General features: G+C 40.6%; 1 protein-coding gene across 1 annotated transcript; it reads right to left on the bottom strand.

The window, feature by feature from the left end:
- Positions 1 to 1,305: 1,305 nt before the first annotated feature.
- Positions 1,306 to 23,277, bottom strand: LOC117487144 (protein SSUH2 homolog). Its single transcript, XM_034135801.1, has 12 exons — positions 23,224 to 23,277; positions 10,086 to 10,178; positions 9,905 to 9,989; positions 9,504 to 9,633; positions 6,110 to 6,170; positions 5,765 to 5,889; positions 5,607 to 5,669; positions 5,047 to 5,126; positions 3,431 to 3,523; positions 3,251 to 3,356; positions 1,857 to 1,964; positions 1,306 to 1,569 (listed from the first exon to the last, which is right to left on the bottom strand). The coding sequence occupies exons 1-12, from the start codon at positions 23,246 to 23,248 to the stop codon at positions 1,435 to 1,437; spliced, it is 1,104 nt and encodes a 367-aa protein (XP_033991692.1). The 5' UTR covers positions 23,249 to 23,277; the 3' UTR covers positions 1,306 to 1,434.
- Between the last annotated feature and the right edge of the window lie 383 nt (positions 23,278 to 23,660).

Here is a 23,660-nt window from a genome sequence, read left to right as displayed (position 1 = left end):
CAGTTTCCTTTACAAACATATACAATGTAAGTGTTTTAGCGTAATGTTAAGGCTTCGTTTGGTCATTGAACGCACCGCATCCTCACACACACAGAGGAGACATAAAAAAAACAAATCCACATATATTTATACTTATTTTTATAATAAACAGGCTGTAAAAATGAGGATCAAATGATCGCTGGGGCCTCGTTACAGAAAGATAGATCCATTAATCTGCACTCCTCCTGTAACTGGCAAATTAGTATTACTCGTGTTCTTTGTAAATATCTTTGGTAGCAACTGTGATAAATGATTAGAAAAATATATATATTGATGTTTATAAAACGGACAAGTCAAATCAAGCAATCTGATTGGTTCTTAGCCGTGATATAATGAGCGTATATCACGGGTAGAATTGTAGTTACTTTTCACAACAAGTCAGTATCCCTCCGCGTCTGAGAAAAGCTACAACCGTTACAACTGTTACATTACGTCCGTTACAAAACTAACTAACTAACAAAGCTTAAGATGGAAACATGTAAGGGATAATGTGCAGCAAGGACTTATTGACCGTTGTTAAGGACGCTCACATCTGCAGAAAGAAGTCCGGTCAATTTAACTGTATACAGTTGGGCTGGGACAAGAAAACAGCGGAGAAGTAACGGGGCAAAAACCCTCCTTTTTACGCAGCGGTCCAGACATAGACATCAGACGGCGACACATATTCAGTGTGCAGTTCCTTTGGCATTAGAGCAGAGATATCTAGATACTTCCCAAGGTTTGACATAATAAATTGTGCTACTTTTAAAGCAAGCAACGATGTTTTCAAATCTGTAATAAAAAAAGTCAGCAAAAACGCTATCGAAGCAGTTCCTGCCATTGCTACGTAGTTCAAACGGTAACAACGGACTATTTTTGATCTGCCTGTCGGGTATTCTTTTACCCATAATGACCGCCTCGCATTATCCCTTTCTTAACTTTGACCTCCGGGGGGGTCTTACTATGGAGGAGTGGTTTGAGGAGTGCCTATCTCCAGAAAGCACCTAAACGACCACATGCAGAGCTACGTGAAGAGCAGGTAGACCAACTGGAAAAGTATCACCATTCAAAAGCTTTCTGATGCGGGTCTTGAAACAAAGCAGAGAAATGATGAGCGTTAGTGGCCACAGGTGAGAAAGCTCTCTCCAGAGCTACTGGAAGCCCAATCTCAGGGACCGGAGAAAGTGGAGCAATATTCTCGCCACGCCAAGCAACAGCCTAGAACAACCTCAGCCTATACAAGTAACCACGTAAGCCATGCTACTGATGCTGGACAGGTTTTCAGTGGCTGCACAATAAACGGTAACATACAAATTAATGGTGCTTCGCGTCGGGCCGAACCACGCCCCTTAGCTGTGATATAATGAGCATATACCACGGCCTGTCGTGAGCTATTGCTTAAATATATATATATGTTTATAAGATGGAGCAGGCGGAGGGGTATTTGGCAGCGAACACCTGGTTCTCCACCCCGTAGACGAAGAAGCTGAAGTCCTTCCCGCTGTAGGTGTAGAGAGCGTGGGTGAGAGGAACCAGCTCGATGGTCTGCCGCTGAGAGAGGGAGGGGAGAGAGGGGTGAGGATCCTCATTAGGGAGGGAAATGTAGGGTCATTTTGCATCACTTTGTAGTTTTTAAACATCACTTTTTGTAGTCTTTTAGCACTTTTGTATTCTTTTTGTTAATTTTGTAGTCCTTTGGCACCCTTTTGTAGTCTTTTTGTTACTTTGTAGTAATTTAGAAATACTTCGTAGTCTTTTAGTGTCACTGTTGTTTTACGTCTCCCTTTAGGTTTTTGCCTCTCTTTCAGACACATTTTGAGGTCCATGTTTGTGTGTACCTGCTGCAGGATGCGGCTGGTGGAGCTGAAGCGCCCGTAGTGTTCGTTGATCATCTTTGTGGAAACATCGCAGATCTCCTGATCGGGGAAACCCTGGATGGGATAAACCTGGAGGGAAATAGAAGAGGAAACACAGAAACATCAACACAGACTGAACCCTCTGCTGGTTGATGTCAGCAGGTGGTGAGCAGTGGTGTGTGTGCTCTGTGACAACTAGCACACACACCACAACTTCTAATCGATTGCTACAGAGCGCAGGAGGTCTGGGGTCAATTTAAATATTAAAGGTCACCTATTATACAAAATCCACTTCTTCATGTCTCTTCTTCATCAACATGTGTCCCCTCTTCTTCATGTCTCTTCCACATCAACATGTGTCCCCTCTTCTTCATGTCTCTTCTTCATGTCTCTTCTTCATGTCTCTTCTACATCAACATGTGTCCCCTCTTCTTCATGTCTCTTCTTCTTCATCAACATGTGTCCCCTCTTCTTCATGTCTCTTCTTCTTCATCAACATGTGTCCCCTCTTCTTCATGTCTCTTCTACATCAACATGTGTCCCCTCTTCTTCATGTCTCTTCTACATCAACATGTGTCCCCTCTTCTTCATGTCTCTTCTACATCAACATGTGTCCCCTCTTCTTCATGTCTCTTTTACATCAACATGTGTCCCCTCTTCTTCATGTCTCTTCTTCATCAACATGTGTCCCCTCTTCTTCATGTCTCTTCTTCATCAACATGTGTCCCCTCTTCTTCATGTCTCTTCTACATCAACATGTGTCCCCTCTTCTTCATGTCTCTTCTTTTTTTGGCCACTTGATGTCATAACGATGTTTTGTCTTGTGTAACCATTAGCCAATCAGCAACCAAGGTAACCCCCCCCCTTATCACCTGAATCTCCTCCTAGAGCACCATTGAGTTCTTTGTAACCAAATGTCTCTCAGAGGGGTGTGGGGAGGGGCTCCTTATTTTCATCTAAAGTAACAGACAGAGAATCAGCACTTTGGAAACAGGGCTGAAACAGAGGGCATTATGGGTAATGCTGCAATGATCTGTTTGGTGTTTCAGCCAATCAGAGACAGGCTCTGGATATATCTGAGACCTGGGATATATTGATGAAGAAGAGGATAATAGGGGACCTTTAAATACAATTCAGTAATGTTCTGTATATTCAGAGAGAAGGTGGACAAACTTCTCCAGCTGGTGATCTGCATCACATGCATGCAGATATGGAAAACCAGATGCACCAAACAATAATTAACAGCGGCACTATAATTAAACATATCCTAAAAAGCCTTGATAAATCATAGACTTTCCCATGGACCATAATGCGTCTGTGATCGGACACTTTCTGCACCTCTGCCCTCTGAAATACTGTTGTTTTTTTGTTTTTACCAGGTTAGACTCATCGATGAAGAAAGGGTCTCCTGAGACATTCTCAAAGTTCTTGTCGGGGAAATCCGGCTGCCGGTCGGGGATAAAGTTGCTAATGTTGTTCTTCCTGCAAACCCAAAAACACGTATTTTTATACCCAAAAAGACGTGGAAGCAGACGTGCAGAAGCAGGAGTTCTTACCATGTGACCGTGAGCTGGATGGAGTGCAGCATGTTCTGACTGCCCTGACACACAGAGCACGTCTTATAGCCCATCCCATGGCAGGAGATGCACCTGAGAGGAGGAGCAGAAGAAAGCATCAGATGGTAGAATATTATTCAGCCTAAAGTCACAAAAAGGTCACAATCAGAATCAGTCCTACATGAACAGTCTCTTCTCATGACTTTGTAGTCATTTAGGGTCTCTCATAAAGCGTCACTCTGTAGACTTTTTGGACCCTTTTGTAGTCTTTCAGCGTCTGTGTAGTCGTTTAAGGTTGTATTGTAGTCTGTCTTAATGCCATCAACCTGCCACTAGTAGTCTTTTTGCAACACTTAGTAGTCTTTTTGCAACACTTAGCAGTCTTTTTGCAACACTTAGTAGTCTTTTTGCAACACTTAGCAGTCTTTTTGCAACACTTAGTAGTCTTTTTGCAACACTTAGTAGTCTTTTTGCAACACTTAGCAGTCTTTTTGCAACACTTAGCAGTCTTTTTGCAACACTTAGTAGTCTTTTTGCAACACTTAGCAGTCTTTTTGCAACACTTAGTAGTCTTTTTGCAACACTTAGTAGTCTTTTTGCAACACTTAGTAGTCTTTTTGCAACACTTAGTAGTCTTTTTGCAACACTTAGCAGTCTTTTTGCAACACTTAGCAGTCTTTTTGCAACACTTAGTAGTCTTTTTACAACACTTAGTAGTCTTTTTGCAACACTTAGCAGTCTTTTTGCAACACTTAGTAGTCTTTTTGCAACACTTAGTAGTCTTTTTGCAACACTTAGTAGTCTTTTTGCAACACTTAGTAGTCTTTTTGCAACACTTAGCAGTCTTTTTGCAACACTTAGTAGTCTTTTTGCAACACTTAGTAGTCTTTTTGCAACACTTAGTAGTCTTTTTGCAACACTTAGTAGTCTTTTTGCAACACTTAGTAGTCTTTTTGCAACACTTAGCAGTCTTTTTGCAACACTTAGTAGTCTTTTTGCAACACTTAGTAGTCTTTTTGCAACACTTAGTAGTCTTTTTGCAACACTTAGTAGTCTTTTTGCAACACTTAGCAGTCTTTTTGCAACACTTAGCAGTCTTTTTGCAACACTTAGTAGTCTTTTTGCAACACTTAGTAGTCTTTTTGCAACACTTAGTAGTCTTTTTGCAACACGTAGTAGTCTTTCTGCAACACTTAGTAGTCTTTTTGCAACACTTAGTAGTCTTTTTGCAACACTTAGTGGTCTTTTTGCAACACGTAGTAGTCTTTTTGCAACACTTAGTAGTCTTTTTGCAACACTTAGCAGTCTTTTTGCAACACTTAGCAGTCTTTTTGCAACACTTAGTAGTCTTTTTGCAACACTTAGTAGTCTTTTTGCAACACTACAGTAAGTAGTCTTTTTGCTCGAGGAGCGGACAGTGTGAGCTGGATTACTGGTGTCGTTTCCTGGTTGCTGCCTGGGGTCACAGCCAGGCTGTTAGTGTGTGTGTGCTCAGGCTGAGCTCAGCCTAAACTCAGGCTGAGTTCAGGCTGAGTTCAGGCTGAGTTCAGGCTGAGAAATCCGCGGAGCCGCGGCTGAGAAAAGATAAGGGTAAAAGTGAGCGTTGAGTCTCTCACCTCTTGCGTCCTCGGCCGCTGCAGGAGTTGCAGCGTTTGTTTCTGGAGCGACCGTGACCGTGGCAGAACGGACAGCGTTTCTGCACAATCAGAGAGAGAGAGGCAGCGTTTTATCCTACATTTTATATAAAACAAAGGTATGTTAACAAATACAGAGAGAGACGAGCTGAAACGATAAGTCCATCAACACAAAGACACCTTCATAACCCATTCCTCTTTACATTTTTGGGGAGGAAATATGCCAAATATTGATCATTTCTAGAAGGGTTTTTAGTTTTTAAACAAAGAAACCCCAGTAATGTGGATTTAATAAGTTCAGAAAATGACCTTACTTTACTGTAATGCAGCATTTAAAACCAAGAAAACACACTTAGGTCATGATAAGATCATTTCAATCTAAGACGATACCCAGTCAACTTATCCCTATATCGATATACTTTATAATATATATATATCATTTCTAAATTGTGAGGCGTTTCTTTGGCTCATGTTACCCAACCCATAACGTTCTCAAACTCTTAATAAATCCTTTAAAATCAGGTTTAAAACAGACGTCTCACCCGGCCTCTTCCATGGCAGCCGACACAGCGGGTTCTTCCACAGCCGTTACACTTGTGACACATCTAGAAAACACACAAATGTATTAAGTTGGTAAAAAAAAAAAACACTAATAATGACAATCATAGAAACAGATCTTGACTGGAAGAAGGAGTTTTACCTTGACGAAGGAGGAGTGTGGCACGCGGGCCTTCTCCACGCGGTCGCTGTATCTCTGAGGCAGCATCAGAGGGATGTCCCAGGGAGGAGGACTCGCTCCGTACTGAGGACCGTCCACCACCTGCCCTGTGGAAGAATAACAGGACGCCATCTTTAACTTTTAACTAACGTCAGCGCTGATTTTGTATCATATGACTTCACTGACTAGGCTAGTGGGAGAGAATCTACCTCTGGAGGGAACACAGGCATTTTAGCCTTTGCAGACCATTTACATGCACTCACACCTACAGGAGAGGGAGCCCCACAAAGAAGCATAATAGGATCCCTTTAAAGAGCACATTTTTACCAGTGAAGGGTTCAAACTCCCAGGCGCTGGTTCTGGTCTCTGTGTACGTCTCCAGTCGATACTGCAGAAGAAGAGAAGCAGGAAATTATTAATGGAAGTGATCCCTTTTTATTTTGTTATTCTAAGTTACCCTTTGAAGCTGAGATGTATTTCTGTATATAAACAGCTCTGCAGGATTTGTAATATCAGGGTACATGCAGGAATCCTGAAGTCACATGGAAGACCTTTCAAGACCTTTTTTAAGACCCTTTCCATACATTTTAAGACCTCATCGCCACTTGGAGTTTTAACCGGTTACCTTGGCGACACACTTCACCTCACATTGACTATATACAGTATTCATTGTCCTTCCTCCTTATCTTCCAACCATTTGGACGCAGACTTGCATTTCCCCATAACGATGTTGTTTAACAACCGGCGTAAACGGACCTTCGCGCGCTATCAAGCAGTGAGCGTGCGATGTCCTGTTCAGATGACGTCAAATCCAACGGGATGCCATAAATAAACTACACAGAATCACACTACACACCTACGCAATGATTACATTCAGGCAGACTGTAGAATACAACCTCTTTGGACAATTTATATACTTATTGAAAACAAGCTACAACATGTAATACCTTGGAAAATGCCCTTTAATACTTTTGAATAGCCTTCATTTCCGCTAAATTGATTTATCAACTTTTAATACTTTTTAAGACCCCGCGGACCCCCTGAATATAAACTTAAAGGGGACCTATCATGCAAAATGCACTTTTGTACGTCTTTTATACATGAATATGTGTCCCCGGTGTTCCAGGGAACTCACCAAGTGTCAGAAAACACAACCCTCTCTATTTTCCTCCATACCCAAATCTCTAAAAAAGGGGCTGCAACGGATCTGATAAAAACTGATCCAGATTTGAACACTGTCCTGACGTCAGGACGGTGGCGCTACGGCTATTGGGCCAACTCTCCACCTATCAGGGGAATGTGGGGTTGGGCCACGGCCGGCCATTGCCGCTCGAAAGCGCTGGAGACGCTGTAGTACATATGCCAGGCCTGTAAGTGGCGCTGTAGTCTGCCACAAAAGCAGCGAAGAAGACTTCCCGCCCATAGTTACCATGGTTACCCTTCTGTTTATTCTCCGCTGTGGCTTTCTTTCTCCCTCCCCGAGGCAAGCGTTTGCTCCCGCTGCTTTAATTCAATGCAATCCCTCCCCGTCGAGGCAAGCACTGTAATTCTCTCCGGTTAGTCCACCAGCAGATGACAAACACCCACCTCTCCGCCTCTTCCAAGGAACGAGGGGACCGTGCGGCAGAGTTTCAGTTTCAGTTTCTTTCGCCGGTCAAGATGTCCGTTAAAGTTTAAATCTTCCGGACAAAATTAGAAAAGTGCCGGTCAAAGGTCTTCTTTGTTATTTATTGAGCTTTAAAACAAATGAATAACGACTCTATATAATAAAACACGGAGGACGGAGATCTCTTTTTCTCCCCCTCTTCTGACAGCCCAGCAGCTGATCAGAGCACGTCTCCCCTCTCCTGCAGGGGGGCGTGGTCAGCAGAATCAGACCCGTAGACAGCAAACAGCACATAGAGCGAAATGAGGCATGGCTAAAATGCATGATCTGTTTGGTATTTTGAAAACAGAAACGTATAAATATACCTTATATAGGTATGGCCCTACAATATATCATTTAAATATAGCATGATAGGTCCACTTTAATATACAAGATTGAGAGACTACGTACAAAATGCTGAGGTCACATGACTACCATATCTGTCTGTAGTCACCATTACTACTGGAGCCAAGAGAAAGCTAACCATAGCTACACTTTTGTGCAAGAGATATGCGTAATTTATGCTGGGGACACGGGGGGTCACTTTTTAAATGAGAACACTTTGAGAAAGATATATATGCGTCTCGAGAACAGCTAGTTTTACACGTGTTGGGTGTATCTCTGGGAAGCAAATTTGGACATACAGTATTTAACATGAGGTAACTTTGACCAGAAAGCAAGGTTGTGTCCTCTCTGCAGCAGCGGGCACAGATACTACACTACAGTAGTTGTCAAAGAAAGTAATTTAAGTACAAAATTCTCCCTTACTGACAATTCATTTCATTTCATTTCATTTCAATCTTTATTTCGAACAGATTAAAAAATAACAAATAAAAAATAACAAATGTGAAAAAACAGAATACCGTATTGTTAAAATACAGTATTTATCCACATTCACGATAATATTTATATATTCAACAACAAAAAAATCTTCATATTAATAATAATAATAATAATTAAAAATTAAAAATAAATCATATGTGTCCGAAAGGGAGTAGGATGAAGCAAATGGTTATTAATTCCCACCCCTTACTTGATCAATGATTGTCCTTTAAGTCATTGTGCAAGTTATTCCTACTTACATTTACATTTATACATACATATACAATAATTTCTCATCTACAATGAAATGACCCCAAAACGTGCATGCAGATCAGAAACTTTAACAAACGTTTCGTCCATGTTTGTCATTCTCTCGTGCAAACGGTCCTCAGGTGTGTTAAGGTGTGTGTAGGAGCCAAGCCTGAGTTTATTATAATTTGTTTACGTCACTTTTATTTGTATTTGTTGATCACTTCCGGTAATTGTCACTTTGGTGTGGTTTGCGCTGACATTTCTTCTGTTAACCGTTTTGGTCCTTCTGAGTTATTGTGTGTTTGATTTTGTTTATTAAATATCGTTTCTTAAACTTCAGTTTGGACTTTCTCATTGAAAACGCGTCACAGCATGAAGCCAAACTTAGCCGCTTGGCGACTCCAATTGAAATGGGAATTGAGCCGCCACAATAATTATAAAGTTGGCTGACTTTCTCACGTGCACATTTAATACTCAGTGAGCATGGCAAACCGTTTGAGTATTTATTCCATATCTGACTGCATTTACTTCGACTAATTGTTACGTTAAATGACACGCAATCCTATGCAATAAGTGCGATCAACCATAAAAATACAAACTGAAAACAACAAAAACTTTGAATAACCCAAACCATTCTGAGTGTTATTAACAGATATGAGAAGCTTTTGTTTCAACAATTTCCCAATTTGGGATCAATAAAGTACTATCTATCTATCTATTGACCTATGTTTTTCTCCTGATATACTTGTTCTAATACTTGTCGTGCCAAAATGTGCTCTAATAACCTAGGAACGTTTATTTTGACCTTACTAGTTGACTACTTTCTTTAACTAATCAACTAGGAAGACATATTTATTCGTTCTTTTGTGTGAGGATGATGATGATGATGAAGCCGCCACAGTGTCAGTGCATGATGTGAGGGTGGCAATACAATATATGTTTGTTTTTTTAAATGTGTCCCCACCCCAATTATTGCCCATGCTGTGAGACCTGTGCTCGTACCCTGTACACGGTGATGGGTTTGAGCTGTTTGAAGACCATGTTCCTGGCCGGTTTGGAGCTGTAGCGCCATTTTGATTCCACAAACTTCAGCAGGGCTTCTCTAGCAACGTCCTCTGACACTGTGGGGACCCTGAAGGAGAAACAAACACCCTGATCAGGTCACATCTCTGTGGGAAACACAGGGACATTTAGGTAGGATAAAGCACTGAATCATCAGCGGAATAATCTGATATGATACGATAATACTTTATTGGTCAGATCAAGTCTGAAATGCTCCTTGCATCACAGCAGCTCCATGTGTAACATCAAGACACAACACATGACACACAGCAACAGAGAAGACTTGCTCTCAGTGATGTTGCTGTTATGTTAAACATGACGTATAAATGATTGTGTGTTACTTGACTACGGGCACCAGGGTGTTCTTGTTGAGTTCAGGCTGCGGGACGTAGGCAGGAGGAGGCGGGTACAACGGGTGGTCCCCCTCTGGAAACACACACATACAGTATAGGAGGTTATTGTTTGGGAAATGTTACAGGAAAAAGAGAGAACTCTTTAAAGGGTTAGAAATGAGAGACTCACCTCCTTTGTGGCCCAGGTATCCGTGCACATCATCAAGGAAGCCAGGAGGAGGCGCCGAGGGTCCCTCCTCCGGGATGTTCGGATCAAATGCACCTGAGGAAAGAAAAGCTGATGTTCAGGTGTATATCAGTATGCCGTGTCTCTACTTTAAAGAGTCCTCTCCTGCTGATGTTCAGGTGTATATCAGTATGTAGTGTCTCTACTTTAAAGAGTCCTCTCCTGCTGATGTTCAGATGTATATCAGAATGTAGTGTCTCTACTTTAAAGAGTCCTCTCCTGCTGATGTTCAGGTGTATATCAATATGTAGTGTCTCTACTTTAAAGAGTCCTCTCCTGCTGATGTTCAGGTGTATATCAGTATGTAGTGTCTCTACTTTAAAGAGTCCTCTCCTGCTGATGTTCAGGTGTATATCAGTATGTAGTGTCTCTACTTTAAAGAGTCCTCTCCTGCTGATGTTCAGGTGTATATCAGTATGTAGTGTCTCTACTTTAAAGAGTCCTCTCCTGCTGATGTTCAGGTGTATATCAGTATGTAGTGTCTCTACTTTAAAGAGTCCTCTCCAGTATGTAAACCCTTAGTAATGTCAGCTGTGTCTCGTCTGTAACCAGTTTCCCCTTGCTGCCCCTCTTCAGCTCCCGTTGTCAGCACATGACTTTCCGTGACAAAACATATCATAGAGAACAAGGAAAACAAAGGCTTTGAGGAGAGAGCTTTGAAGCCACATACTTCGTTATTATTTATTCTATAAGCTGCACTTTTCTGCCAATTGTCTCCGGTGTTTCCAGTAAGGTTTCTATGTGCAATTTGAAAACATGCATTCAAACAGGTAGATGTATAGAATAGCTGCAGAAGGAAAAGAGAAATGTCTGTACTGAACTTTTTAAAGAACATCCATCTTGCAAATTATTTATCTATATATCATATTCCATTTACTTGCACTATTTCTATTTTATTTGTAATAACTTGCACATCTCAAAACATTCTCTTGCACTATTTGATCTGTTATATTTGTTCTATGTCCTCTATATATTCATGTTGCTCTGTTGGAGGAGCCTGGGACTTTGACATATCTACACTGTAGCTGTTGAGCACATGACAATAAAGCCTTGCAACTTGAAACCCTTTCTTATCCTGACGTCTGCCTTTAAAGCCGGGCTCAGACTACAGGAGTGGTTTAATATAAATCGTGTTGCATCATGCACACGAGGAGAAACATTCCAGATGTTCTCTTTTCTCTAATCGTAAGATATGCAAGGTATCATTGAGATCATCGTGTCAGAGGAAGCAGAGCACCACCTCACATGATCTCTACGATTTCAAACTAAATGAGACGGACACGGTGCAACAGTTTACTGTAGATACGCTTTGCAGTGAGGAAAACCAAAAGCAGAACGAGTCTTGTTTTTTCAGTTAGAGGAGGTAAACAGTATGCTCGGACTGGAATGTCGGATATGGATCTCTGTAGTGGACCCTGAAGGCAGCATTTCCCTCGAAAAACATAGATTTCTCCATGTGATTTTGGATTATTATTATATATACATATTAACACCGCTTTAGGATTTTTTAAGAAAAAAGCTAATGTTGGGCTATAAAGGAACTACAGTGCGGTCACATGACTTCACGTCACCACCGCTAAGCTAAAGGTGGCTAATGTTGGGCTATAAAGGAACTACAGCACGGTCACATGACTTCACGTCACCACCGCTAAGCTAAAGGTGGCTAATGTTGGGCTATAAAGGAACTACAGTGCGGTCACATGACTTCACGTCTCCACCGCTAAGCTAAAGGTGGCTAATGTTGAGCTATAAAGGAACTACAGCACGGTCACATGACTTCACGTCACCACCGCTAAGCTAATGGAGGCTAATGTTGGGCTATAAAGAAACTACAGCACGGTCACATGACTTCACGTGACCACCGCTAAGCTAAAGGTGGCTAATGTTGGGCTATAAAGGAACTACAGCACGGTCACATGACTTCACGTCACCACCGCTAAGCTAAAGGCGGCTAATGTTGGGCTATAAAGGAACTACAGCACGGTCACATGACTTCACGTCACCACCGCTAAGCTAAAGGTGGCTAATGTTGGGCTATAAAGAAACTACAGCATGGTCACATGACTTCAAGTCACCACCGCTAAGCTAAAGGTGGCTAATGTTGGGCTATAAAGGAACTACAGCACGGTCACATGACTTCACGTCACCACCGCTAAGCTAAAGGTGGCTAATGTTGGGCTATAAAGGAACTACAGCACGGTCACATGACTTCGCGTCACCATCGCTAAGCTAAAGGTGGCTAATGTTGGGCTATAAAGGAACTACAGCACGGTCACATGACTTCACGTCACCACCGCTAAGCTAAAGGCGGCTAATGTTGGGCTATAAAGGAACTACAGCACGGTCACATGACTTCACGTCACCACCGCTAAGCTAAAGGAGGCTAATGTTGGGCTATAAAGGAACTACAGCACGGTCACATGACTTCACGTCACCACCGCTAAGCTAAAGGTGGCTAATGTTGAGCTATAAAGGAACTACAGCACGGTCACATGACTTCACGTCACCACCGCTAAGCTAAAGGAGGCTAATGTTGGGCTATAAAGGAACTACAGCACGGTCACATGACTTCACATCACCACCGCTAAGCTAAAGGAGGCTAATGTTGGGCTATAAAGGAACTACAGCACGGTCACATGACTTCACGTCACCACCGCTAAGCTAATGGAGGCTAATGTTGGGCTATAAAGAAACTACAGCACGGTCACATGACTTCACGTGACCACCGCTAAGCTAAAGGTGGCTAATGTTGGGCTATAAAGGAACTACAGCACGGTCACATGACTTCACGTCACCACCGCTAAGCTAAAGGCGGCTAATGTTGGGCTATAAAGGAACTACAGCACGGTCACATGACTTCACGTCACCACCGCTAAGCTAAAGGTGGCTAATGTTGGGCTATAAAGAAACTACAGCATGGTCACATGACTTCAAGTCACCACCGCTAAGCTAAAGGTGGCTAATGTTGGGCTATAAAGGAACTACAGCACGGTCACATGACTTCACGTCACCACCGCTAAGCTAAAGGTGGCTAATGTTGGGCTATAAAGGAACTACAGCACGGTCACATGACTTCGCGTCACCATCGCTAAGCTAAAGGTGGCTAATGTTGGGCTATAAAGGAACTACAGCACGGTCACATGACTTCACGTCACCACCGCTAAGCTAAAGGCGGCTAATGTTGGGCTATAAAGGAACTACAGCACGGTCACATGACTTCACGTCACCACCGCTAAGCTAAAGGAGGCTAATGTTGGGCTATAAAGGAACTACAGCACGGTCACATGACTTCACGTCACCACCACTAAGCTAAAGGTGGCTAATGTTGAGCTATAAAGGAACTACAGCACGGTCACATGACTTCACGTCACCACCGCTAAGCTAAAGGAGGCTAATGTTGGGCTATAAAGGAACTACAGCACGGTCACATGACTTCACGTCACCACCGCTAAGCTAAAGGAGGCTAATGTTGGGCTATAAAGGAACTACAGCACGGTCACATGACTTCACGTCACCACCGCTAAGCTAAAGGAGGCTAATGTTGGGCGTGATGACGTTTAGTCGTTTCATTTAGTAACTTGTTAGCAACCTCTAAAACCTTTTAAACCTTTAAATTCACGAGTGGGGCATTTACTGACGTATTCTATGTCTTCTTGGCATAATTATTTGTCGGCTGGTTGAAGAATAATGAATAATTGGATGTATGATACAAGTGGAAAGACAAACTAAACATGAATTAAGGTATCTATGAGCGTGCCTTTACCAGATAAAGTGGATCAAATCAGTCTCATAGGAGTTTGTATGGAAGATTCACTTTAGTTTCGACACACCCTGTTTTCTTCACGCTGCTGAAGACAAACTACTCTGATAATCCCACTTCTATCCACTGAGGCCATCTCTGTTTTTTTAAGGTGTGCCCTCTCATGAGAGCTCTGCAAACACACGGAAAGATCCCTGAAACAGGAACCTTATGTTTGTCTTCAGTTTAAAACTGCCCCTAGTACTAGACTCCTGCTACTAGGATGGGTTAAATGCACAGGCCAAATGTCACTGTGTGTGCTGTGTGCTCTGCATGTGTGACCATTAAAGAGGGGTTCATCCCTCCCAATTCTATTCAAAACAAATGTTGCTTCACACTGGTTCATTTTATTTATTTATCCAATTAAATCTAATGTAATGTAGATGTAAAATGTGTAATAGGTCACCATTGTCAGTAGATGTGTCTGTGTGAATGTACTTAACGTCACATAATAACGTAACACTTCCAGAGACTGGATATCATTCCCTCAAGCCTTCAAATAAAGAGTGTAATTGAGGCCTGTTATATATATATTATTGAGTTATATTATACACACTGCTCTGCTTTCTGCACGGACCTCAGATGTTCTCACTGTAAACATCGCATCGCAATTAAAGCAGTTGTATCATATTACTCATATTGTGTCGTATCATATATTATCGTTTCTTATCGCTTAAAATTTGGTTTTTGTTTTCTTTGTTTTGTTTTCTGTTCTGATTTTATGTAAAGCGTCTTTGAGCGTTATGAAAAGTGCTATACAAATCCTGTGTATTATTATTATGCTATCTTATCATATTGCTCATATTGTATCGTAACATATTTGACCGTATTGCTCATAATATATCGTATTTTACTGTATTGCATCAACTCGTATCGTACCATATCGCTCATATTGTGTCGTAACCAGAGGTGGGAAGTAGTGGAGTACAAATACTTTGTTACTGTACCTAAGTACATTTTTCTGGTATCAGTACTTTACTCCACTACTTATTTTTCTGACGACTTTTTACTTTGACTTCTTACATTTCTAACACAAATACCTGTACTTTCTACTTCTTACATGTTGAACACAAATACCTGTACTTTCTACTTCTTACATGTTGAACACAAATACCTGTACTTTCTACTTCTTACATTTTGAACACAAATACCTGTACTTTCTACTTCTTACATGTTGAACCCAAATACCTGTACTTTCTACTTCTTACATGTTGAACACAAATACCTGTACTTTCTACTTCTTACATGTTGAACACAAATACCTGTACTTTCTACTTCTTACATTTCTAACACAAATACCTGTACTTTCTACTTCTTACATTTTGAACACAAATACCTGTACTTTCTACTTCTTACATGTTGAACCCAAATACCTGTACTTTCTACTTCTTACATGTTGAACCCAAATACCTGTACTTTCTACTTCTTACATTTCTAACACAAATACCTGTACTTTCTACTTCTTACATGTTGAACACAAATACCTGTACTTTCTACTTCTTACATGTTGAACACAAATACCTGTACTTTCTACTTCTTACATGTTGAACCCAAATACCTGTACTTTCTACTTCTTACATGTTGAACCCAAATACCTGTACTTTCTACTTCTTACATTTCTAACACAAATACCTGTACTTTCTACTTCTTACATTTTGAACACAAATACCTGTACTTTCTACTTCTTACATGTTGAACCCAAATACCTGTACTTTCTACTTCTTACATTTCTAACACAAATACCTGTACTTTCTACTTCTTACATGTTGAACCCAAATACCTGAACTTTCTACTTCTTACATGTTGAACACAAATACCTGTACTTTCTACTTCTTACATGTTGAACTCAAATACCTGAACTTTCTACTTCTTACATGTTGAACACAAATACCTGTACTTTCTACTTCTTACATGTTGAACACAAATACCTGTACTTTCTACTTCTTACATGTTGAACTCAAATACCTGTACTTTCTACTTCTTACATGTTGAACCCAAATACCTGTACTTTCTACTTCTTACATGTTGAACACAAATACCTGTACTTTCTACTTCTTACATGTTGAACTCAAATACCTGTACTTTCTACTTCTTACATGTTGAACCCAAATACCTGTACTTTCTACTTCTCACATTTCCCAAACAGGCTGGTTCCTTTAGTTTGAATGTGTGTTTGGTGGCGTGATCATTATTATTTAGAGTCATTGCGTGCCTATTGATTTGAACACGATCCGTGTATCCATCATTTCCTGGTCTTCTCTAAAGAAGAGGGACCAATGAAAACGTTGTCATGTTGCCGTTGTTCAGCATGGAAACATTCATTAGCTAACAATGACATTATTGTTCTATTAATATAAAGGGAGGTCAGGTACTCTTTAAAACAGCTGCTAGTTATGGGTACTTTTTACTGAAGTACATTTCAAAGCCCTCTTTACTTTGACTTGAGTAAAGAAGTTTAGTCAGTACTTCTACTTCTACCAGAGTATTTTTAAACACTAGTATCTGTACTTCTACTTGAGTAAAGTATGTGTGTACTTTTGCCATCTCTGGTTGTAACATATCTTATCGTATCATTAAGTGTTTTATTGCACCAATCAGTGATTGCTTGACAGCCTTAAGAAGCATGTTGTCTCCTGCCTAACCTCTGGAAATCATTGAAGTAACGCCCTAATTTCCCACGATGTGTAGAAAACAATGTAAAACAGAAAGGTCGCATATTTTCATAAATCCGACAGATTTAACTACAACCATTAACGTAAATGTCAGCTGTCATGAGTCACGTCATGCTGTTGTTACCGTGAACCGGCTTCATGTCACATATTTACAAAGCTTTTATATTTCATGTTGGTCAATCCAGATCTAGATTATATAAAGGTGGGAACACTCCTCGTTGTAAACCAGTCATGTGTAACTTTCCACAGGTTTCACTGGGTCAAAGGGTAAAGTCAAATTAAGTTTAATGAATAATTGCTAAATAAATGCATAATGAAACATCAGCGTCATAGTTTTTAATTCACATCATTTCTTATCATGTTTCACTGCATGTGACTGTCAAAGGTGGAAAGTAACTATTTACCCAAGTACTGTACTTAACTACTATTTTGAGATACTTGTACTTTACTTGAGTATTTCCATGGTATGCTACTTTCTACTTCTACTCCTTTACAGTTCAGAGGTAAATGGTGTACTTTTACTCCACTACATGTATTTAATACCTTTAGTAACTCTACATGGAACAAATCAGTAGCTGGATGAGCAACAATTTCCTACAATTCAACAAAAACAACAATTATCTTTGGTGCCAAAAGGGAGGAACGGGCTGAAGTAAGCGCTAAACTAGAAGCCCTACTGCGAAATACATCAGAAAAGGTGAGAAATCTAGGCGTAGTTCTGGACCCCGACCTCAATTTCAAATCCCACATTAACACAGTTACTAAATCAGCATACTATCACCTGAAAAGCAGAGCCAGACTTAGAACATTCATGTCTCAACAAGACCTTGAAAAACTAGTCCAAGCATTTGTTTTTAGCGGGCTAGATTACTGTAATAGTGTATTTACAGGTCTCTGTAAAACATCGGTTAGAAAAACGTCAACTAATCCAGAACGCCGCTGCCTGAGTCCTGACCAAAACAAAAAGAGTAGAACACATCACCCCAGTACTCAGATCTCTGCACTGGATACCAGGAGCTTACAGAATCGATTTTTAAATTATATTGCTAACTTATAAAGCATTAAATGGTTTGGGACCCCAATATATGTCTGACATGCTGCTCTGTTACGAGCCCCCCAGAGCTCTGAGATCATCGGGGGCGGGCTTACTCATTGTTCCCCGGCTCAGAACCAAACACGCCGAAGCTGCTTTTAGTTTTTATGCTCCCCACAAATGGAACAAACTTCCAGAAAACCTGAGGTCTTCACCCACGCTGAGGTCTTCACCCACGCTGAGTTCTTCACCCACGCTGAGGTCTTCACCCACGCTGAGTTCTTCACCCACGCTGAGGTCTTCACCCACGCTGAGGTCTTCACCCACGCTGAGGTCTTCACCCACGCTGAGATCTTCACCCACGCTGAGGTCTTCACCCACGCTGAGTTCTTCACCCACGCTGAGGTCTTCACCCACGCTGAGGTCTTCACCCACGCTGAGGTCTTCACCCACGCTGAGTTCTTCACCCACGCTGAGGTCTTCACCCACGCTGAGGTCTTCACCCACGCTGAGTTCTTCACCCACGCTGAGGTCTTCACCCACGCTGAGGTCTTCACCCACGCTGAGGTCTTCACCCACGCTGAGTTCTTCACCCACGCTGAGTTCTTCACCCACGCTGAGGTCTTCACCCACGCTGAGGTCTTCACCCACGCTGAGGTCTTCACCCACGCTGAGGTCTTCACCCACGCTGAGTTCTTCACCCACGCTGAGGTCTTCACCCACGCTGAGATCTTCACCCACGCTGAGGTCTTCACCCACGCTGAGATCTTCACCCACGCTGAGGTCTTCACCCACGCTGAGTTCTTCACCCACGCTGAGGTCTTCACCCACGCTGAGGTCTTCACCCACGCTGAGATCTTCACCCACGCTGAGGTCTTCACCCACGCTGAGGTCTTCACCCACGCTGAGGTCTTCACCCACGCTGAGGTCTTCACCCACGCTGAGGTCTTCACCCACGCTGAGTTCTTTGAAGTCGAGGCTAAAAACACTTTTTACAGCTGCCTACCAAGAAGCCTTTTAACTTGTTTTAGCACCTACCGTATTTACAATGTCGTTTTTAAACTATATTATATCTCTTTTATGTATGTTTTTATGAATCTGTTATTCCATTGGGTTTATTTATTGTGTTTCTTTCTGTTGCCTTACTATTAAGTGTTATTGATCATGTAAAGCACTTTGAATGGCCTCTGCGTCTGAAATGTGCTCTATAAATAAACGTACCTTACCTTTAGTTACTTTACAGATGTGGATGAATGATGTGAAATATAATCAAGTGTTAAATCAGACTTTAGTTCCACCTGGAGTAAATCCACAAGCTACCCTGCAGTATACAAAGTCATTCAAACTAGCTGCACCTTTACCAGCTTTGAGAACACTTTCATGATCAATCATTATAAAAGATATCATATATATTATTCTGAAATGGACCAATCTGCACAATGAATACTTTTACTGTCGCTACTTTCACTATATTTTGATGAGAATACTTTTCTACTTTCACTTGAGGAACATTTTGAATGCAGGACTTTTACTGAAACAGAGTATTCCTACACTCTGGTACTTCTACTTTTACTCAAGTACAAGACCTGAGTACTTCTACTTTTACTCAAGTACAAGATCTGAGTACTTATACTTTAACTCAAGAACAAGATCACAGTACTTCTACTTTAACTCAAGTACAAGATCTGAGTACTTCTACTTTTACTCAAGTACAAGATCTGAGTACTTCTACTTTAACTCAAGTACAAGATCTGAGTACTTCTACTTTTACTCAAGTACAAGACCTGAGTACTTATACTTTTACTGAAGTACAAGACCTGAGTACTTCTACTTTTACTCAAGTACAAGATCTGAGTACTTCTACTTTTACTCAAGTACAAGACCTGAGTACTTCTACTTTAACTCAAGTACAAGATCTGAGTACTTCTACTTTTACTCAAGTACAAGACCTGAGTACTTCTACTTTAACTCAAGTACAAGATCTGAGTACTTCTACTTTTACTCAAGTGCAACATCTGAGTACTTCTACATTTACTCAAGTACAAGATCTGAGTACTTCTACTTTTACTCAAGTACAAGATCTGAGTACTTCTACTTTTACTCAAGTACAACATCTGAGTACTTCTACTTTTAGCTAAATACCAGATCTGAGTACTTCTACTTTGAGCTAAATACCAGATCTGAGTACTTCTACTTTTAGCTAAATACAAGATCTGAGTACTTCTACTTTGAGCTAAATACAAGATCTGAGTACTTCTACTTTGAGCTAAATACCAGATCTGAGTACTTCTACTTTGAGCTAAATACCAGATCTGAGTACTTCTACTTTTAGCTAAATACAAGATCTGAGTACTTCTACTTTGAGCTAAATACCAGATCTGAGTACTTCTACTTTGAGCTAAATACCAGATCTGAGTACTTCTACTTTGAGCTAAATACCACATCTGAGTACTCCTCCTCTGTTTACTGTAGTACTGAACTCTTCGACTCCCTGACCGCAGCAAAATAAATCTCATACAGATTTGTTACAACACAACAATGTGATATTTCATAAATAAACACAATAGCCCTGATTGAAACTTCCGAGGCTCCGTCTGACCGTGCGTCATGTGTTCAGCCCACAGTGTTTTCATCAGACGGCAGATATAAATACAACAGAGTGAGAGTGGAGTACACAATACCTCCGTCTGAGGATATAAATACCAGCGAGAAGGTGTTTCCCTGCAGTTTGAGATGTGAGAACAACACGGGGGAAAGGAAGGAGAGAGGGATGTATTAAAGGAGAGAGGGAGAGAGGGAGAGAGGGATGTATTAAAGGAGAGAGGGAGAGAGGGAGAGAGGGAGAGAGGGAGAGAGGGAGGAGGAATGTGAGTTAAAGGACAGAAATAGGACAATAAAGCCGAAGTAATTACCGAGGCTTTATTCCACAATGCATCGAAAATACTCCGTACAGCACTGTGAACTGTTTGAGTGCATTTATTACTTTCAAGTAGTGATACAAATCAGATCAATCACGTGCACTGAGACATGAAAGTGAAATGCACAACAGAAAATGTATTTTAGAGTCGTTATAAACACAGATACACATCGATTCCTTCCTGCAGCGATCAGGCTGAACAACAACCAAACACAGACTGGAATATGTGCAATAACAATATAAAATATAAAACTTTGTGAAATATACCCTACAGCAATTACACGTTTATTACCATGCTGTACATATCTGCTATTTCGTTTTTTACTTATTGTGTTATTGACACGGATGCCAAGTATCGATATTTTATTATATAAACTTTACGTTAAGACATGTATACAATTGCAATGAAAGTAACACAAACAATGCCATCTCCTTTTCAGGTTCAAAGAACACAAGTTGTGTTATTCACATAAACTATTCACATTGCAAATACATGTTTTAACCAGGAAGGGAAGACGGACGTGGATATGAGCCATGTGATTTGCAATATCGCAATATATCGTATCGCAATACTTAGCATATCGTAGAATCGCGATAGTATCGCAGAATCGCGATAGTATCGTATCGTGGCTTAAGTATCGCGATAGTATCGTGGAGAACCTGGTGACCCCCCCCCCCCCTACTATCTGCTGTTGTAATCATGTAAATGTCCTCGTTGCGGGAAAACTAAAGGATTTCTGATTCTGATTCTGAAGAAGAGCTGCACAACAAATGGACATCTTATCAAATGGCAGTATGGTCTCTCGTGCAATATCCACATCACAGTAAGATACATATTTAGTAAAGGTTAATACAGTGAGAGTATCTGAATGAAGTATTTTGGAGCTGCAGAGGTTATTCTACTTAAACACAAACTATTGTTTGGTACAGATCCTCTTAATCCATCCCTTCAATGTTGTGAATTATAACACGATTGAAATAAATAATCGCTATTAGTTCCTTTTTTAAAGAAGAAACCAACACCTTTCAGTCAGTTTAAAATAACTTTGGTTTGTCACTACTTTAAAGTAATGACTGTTTACTTATGACTTATATTTGAGTTAGAAACCAAAATAATAATCTAAAATAAAAATCCTTAAAGGTAGGGTAGGTAAGTTTGAGAAACCAGCTCGAGATCGCTAGAATTTGAAAATACACAACCGGAGAAAATCTGCCACTTCCTTACAGAGCCCCTCCTCCAACACACACGAACGCGCACATGACCAATGAGGGCACGAGATAAGTTTGTGCACAGATGGAAGGCTGACAGGCAGGTAGGCCATCCAGTTATTTTAGCCGGGCCGGCTCAGATGATTGGTCGTGCTTTTCACAGTACTACAGCTTCCACAGATGATATTTATTTATGGATTTTTTGTCAAAGCACTTCAGATATTCATTGCTATCGGGATGTTAAGAGAACAAAAAGTGTATCTCGAGCCGGTTTCTCAAACTTACCTACCCCACCTTTAAGGTCCACCGCTAGAATATAAACTGTCTGCATCACAGGCAGTATGAGAAGAATAAAGAGCTTTTGAAAAGTCTATCTCTGTACATTGCAAGTATTCTATTCATGTACTTGTATTACTTGTTCTACAGTTCTCTTAAATAGTCGGTAGTATTTTTGCTTCAGTTGACTAAGATTCCTTTATTCCATTACTCATCTTATAGGCTTTTTCATGCTGAATGACTCGTTTCCAAGAAATGTCTGAAACACATCTCAGATCCAACACTTTAATGCATCAATAAGTATAATCAGAACATACAATACATATTATTCTGACATGCAGAGGTGGGAGAAGTACTCAGATCTTGTACTTGAGTAACAGTAGAAGTACTCAGATCTTGTACTTGAGTAACAGTAGAAGTACTCAGATCTTGTTCTTGAGTAAGAGTAGAAGTACTCAGATCTTGTTCTTGAGTAAAAGTAGAAGTACTCAGATCTTGTACTAGAGTAAAAGTAGAAGTACTCAGATCTTGTACTTGAGTAAAAGTAGAAGTACTCAGATCTTGTACTTGAGTAAAAGTAGAAGTACTCAGATCTTGTACTTGAGTAAAAGTAGAAGTACTCAGATCTTGTACTTGAGTAAAAGTAGAAGTACTCAGATCTTGTACTTGAGTAAAAGTAGAAGTACTCAGATCTTGTACTTGAGTAAAAGTAGAAGTACTCAGATCTTGTACTTGAGTAAAAGTAGAAGTACTCAGATATTGTACTAGAGTAGAAGTAGAAGTACTCAGATATTGTACTAGAGTAGAAGTAGAAGTACTCAGATCTTGTACTTGAGTAAAAGTACATGATCAGAGTACTTCTCCTCTGCACAGTGACCTGAAGCAGTGTCTGTTGGACAGGACTGAATCCATACTGAGTTTAAACTGAGTTTTAAAGTGGAAGAAAGTCCCTCTAAACTCCAGCCAACACTCCGTCTCTGGTGCACATTAAATATGAGTTAAATCGGATAAAACCAGGATAAAAAAAGGCGCTTTTTCTATCCCAGTTTAAACCTCTCCCTGTTAATTAAATCCCTGCTTAACTCCGCTGCAGAACACTGGCTTTTGAACTCAGAAACATGTACAGTTTGTTCAAGATGTATACAAGTATTTATTTAAACATGCTCTTTGCTCACCGAGGTCTTCGTCCTGCCCGTTCATTTCTCTTCTGCTTTTTACGGTGAAAAACCTCTGTAATGTAAATGTGAGGAAAAAAAGGTGCCGCTTCCGGTCCTGGTTTTTCATAATAAAAGCATGCTGTTTTTCAGTGTTATGGGTGTACTGTTACTCAGGCAAATGATCTCAAAATGTCTTCCACTTGTTTTTAAGGACTTGGCATCTCAAAATAATGACTACATTTCTCAAAGTAATGACTTAGAATCTAAAAAAGTATGAAGTAGTACGTACAAATAATGACTTTGTATCTTAAAGTGGACCTATTATGCTATATTGGAAAAATATATTCTATACAAAACATGTCTGTGAAGTTTTTTGCTTAAAATACCAAACAGTTCCTTAGCTTTAAAAAAAAAAAAAAGAGGAGGCGGAGCTAATGCCTGATCAGAATTCTACC

The sequence above is a fragment of the Trematomus bernacchii genome, unplaced genomic scaffold (assembly GCF_902827165.1).
Source record: "Trematomus bernacchii unplaced genomic scaffold, fTreBer1.1, whole genome shotgun sequence".
Taxonomy (NCBI): Eukaryota; Metazoa; Chordata; class Actinopteri; order Perciformes; family Nototheniidae; genus Trematomus; species Trematomus bernacchii.
Note: the sequence above shows the minus strand (reverse complement) of the source record. Positions and strands in the feature narration are given on the sequence as shown.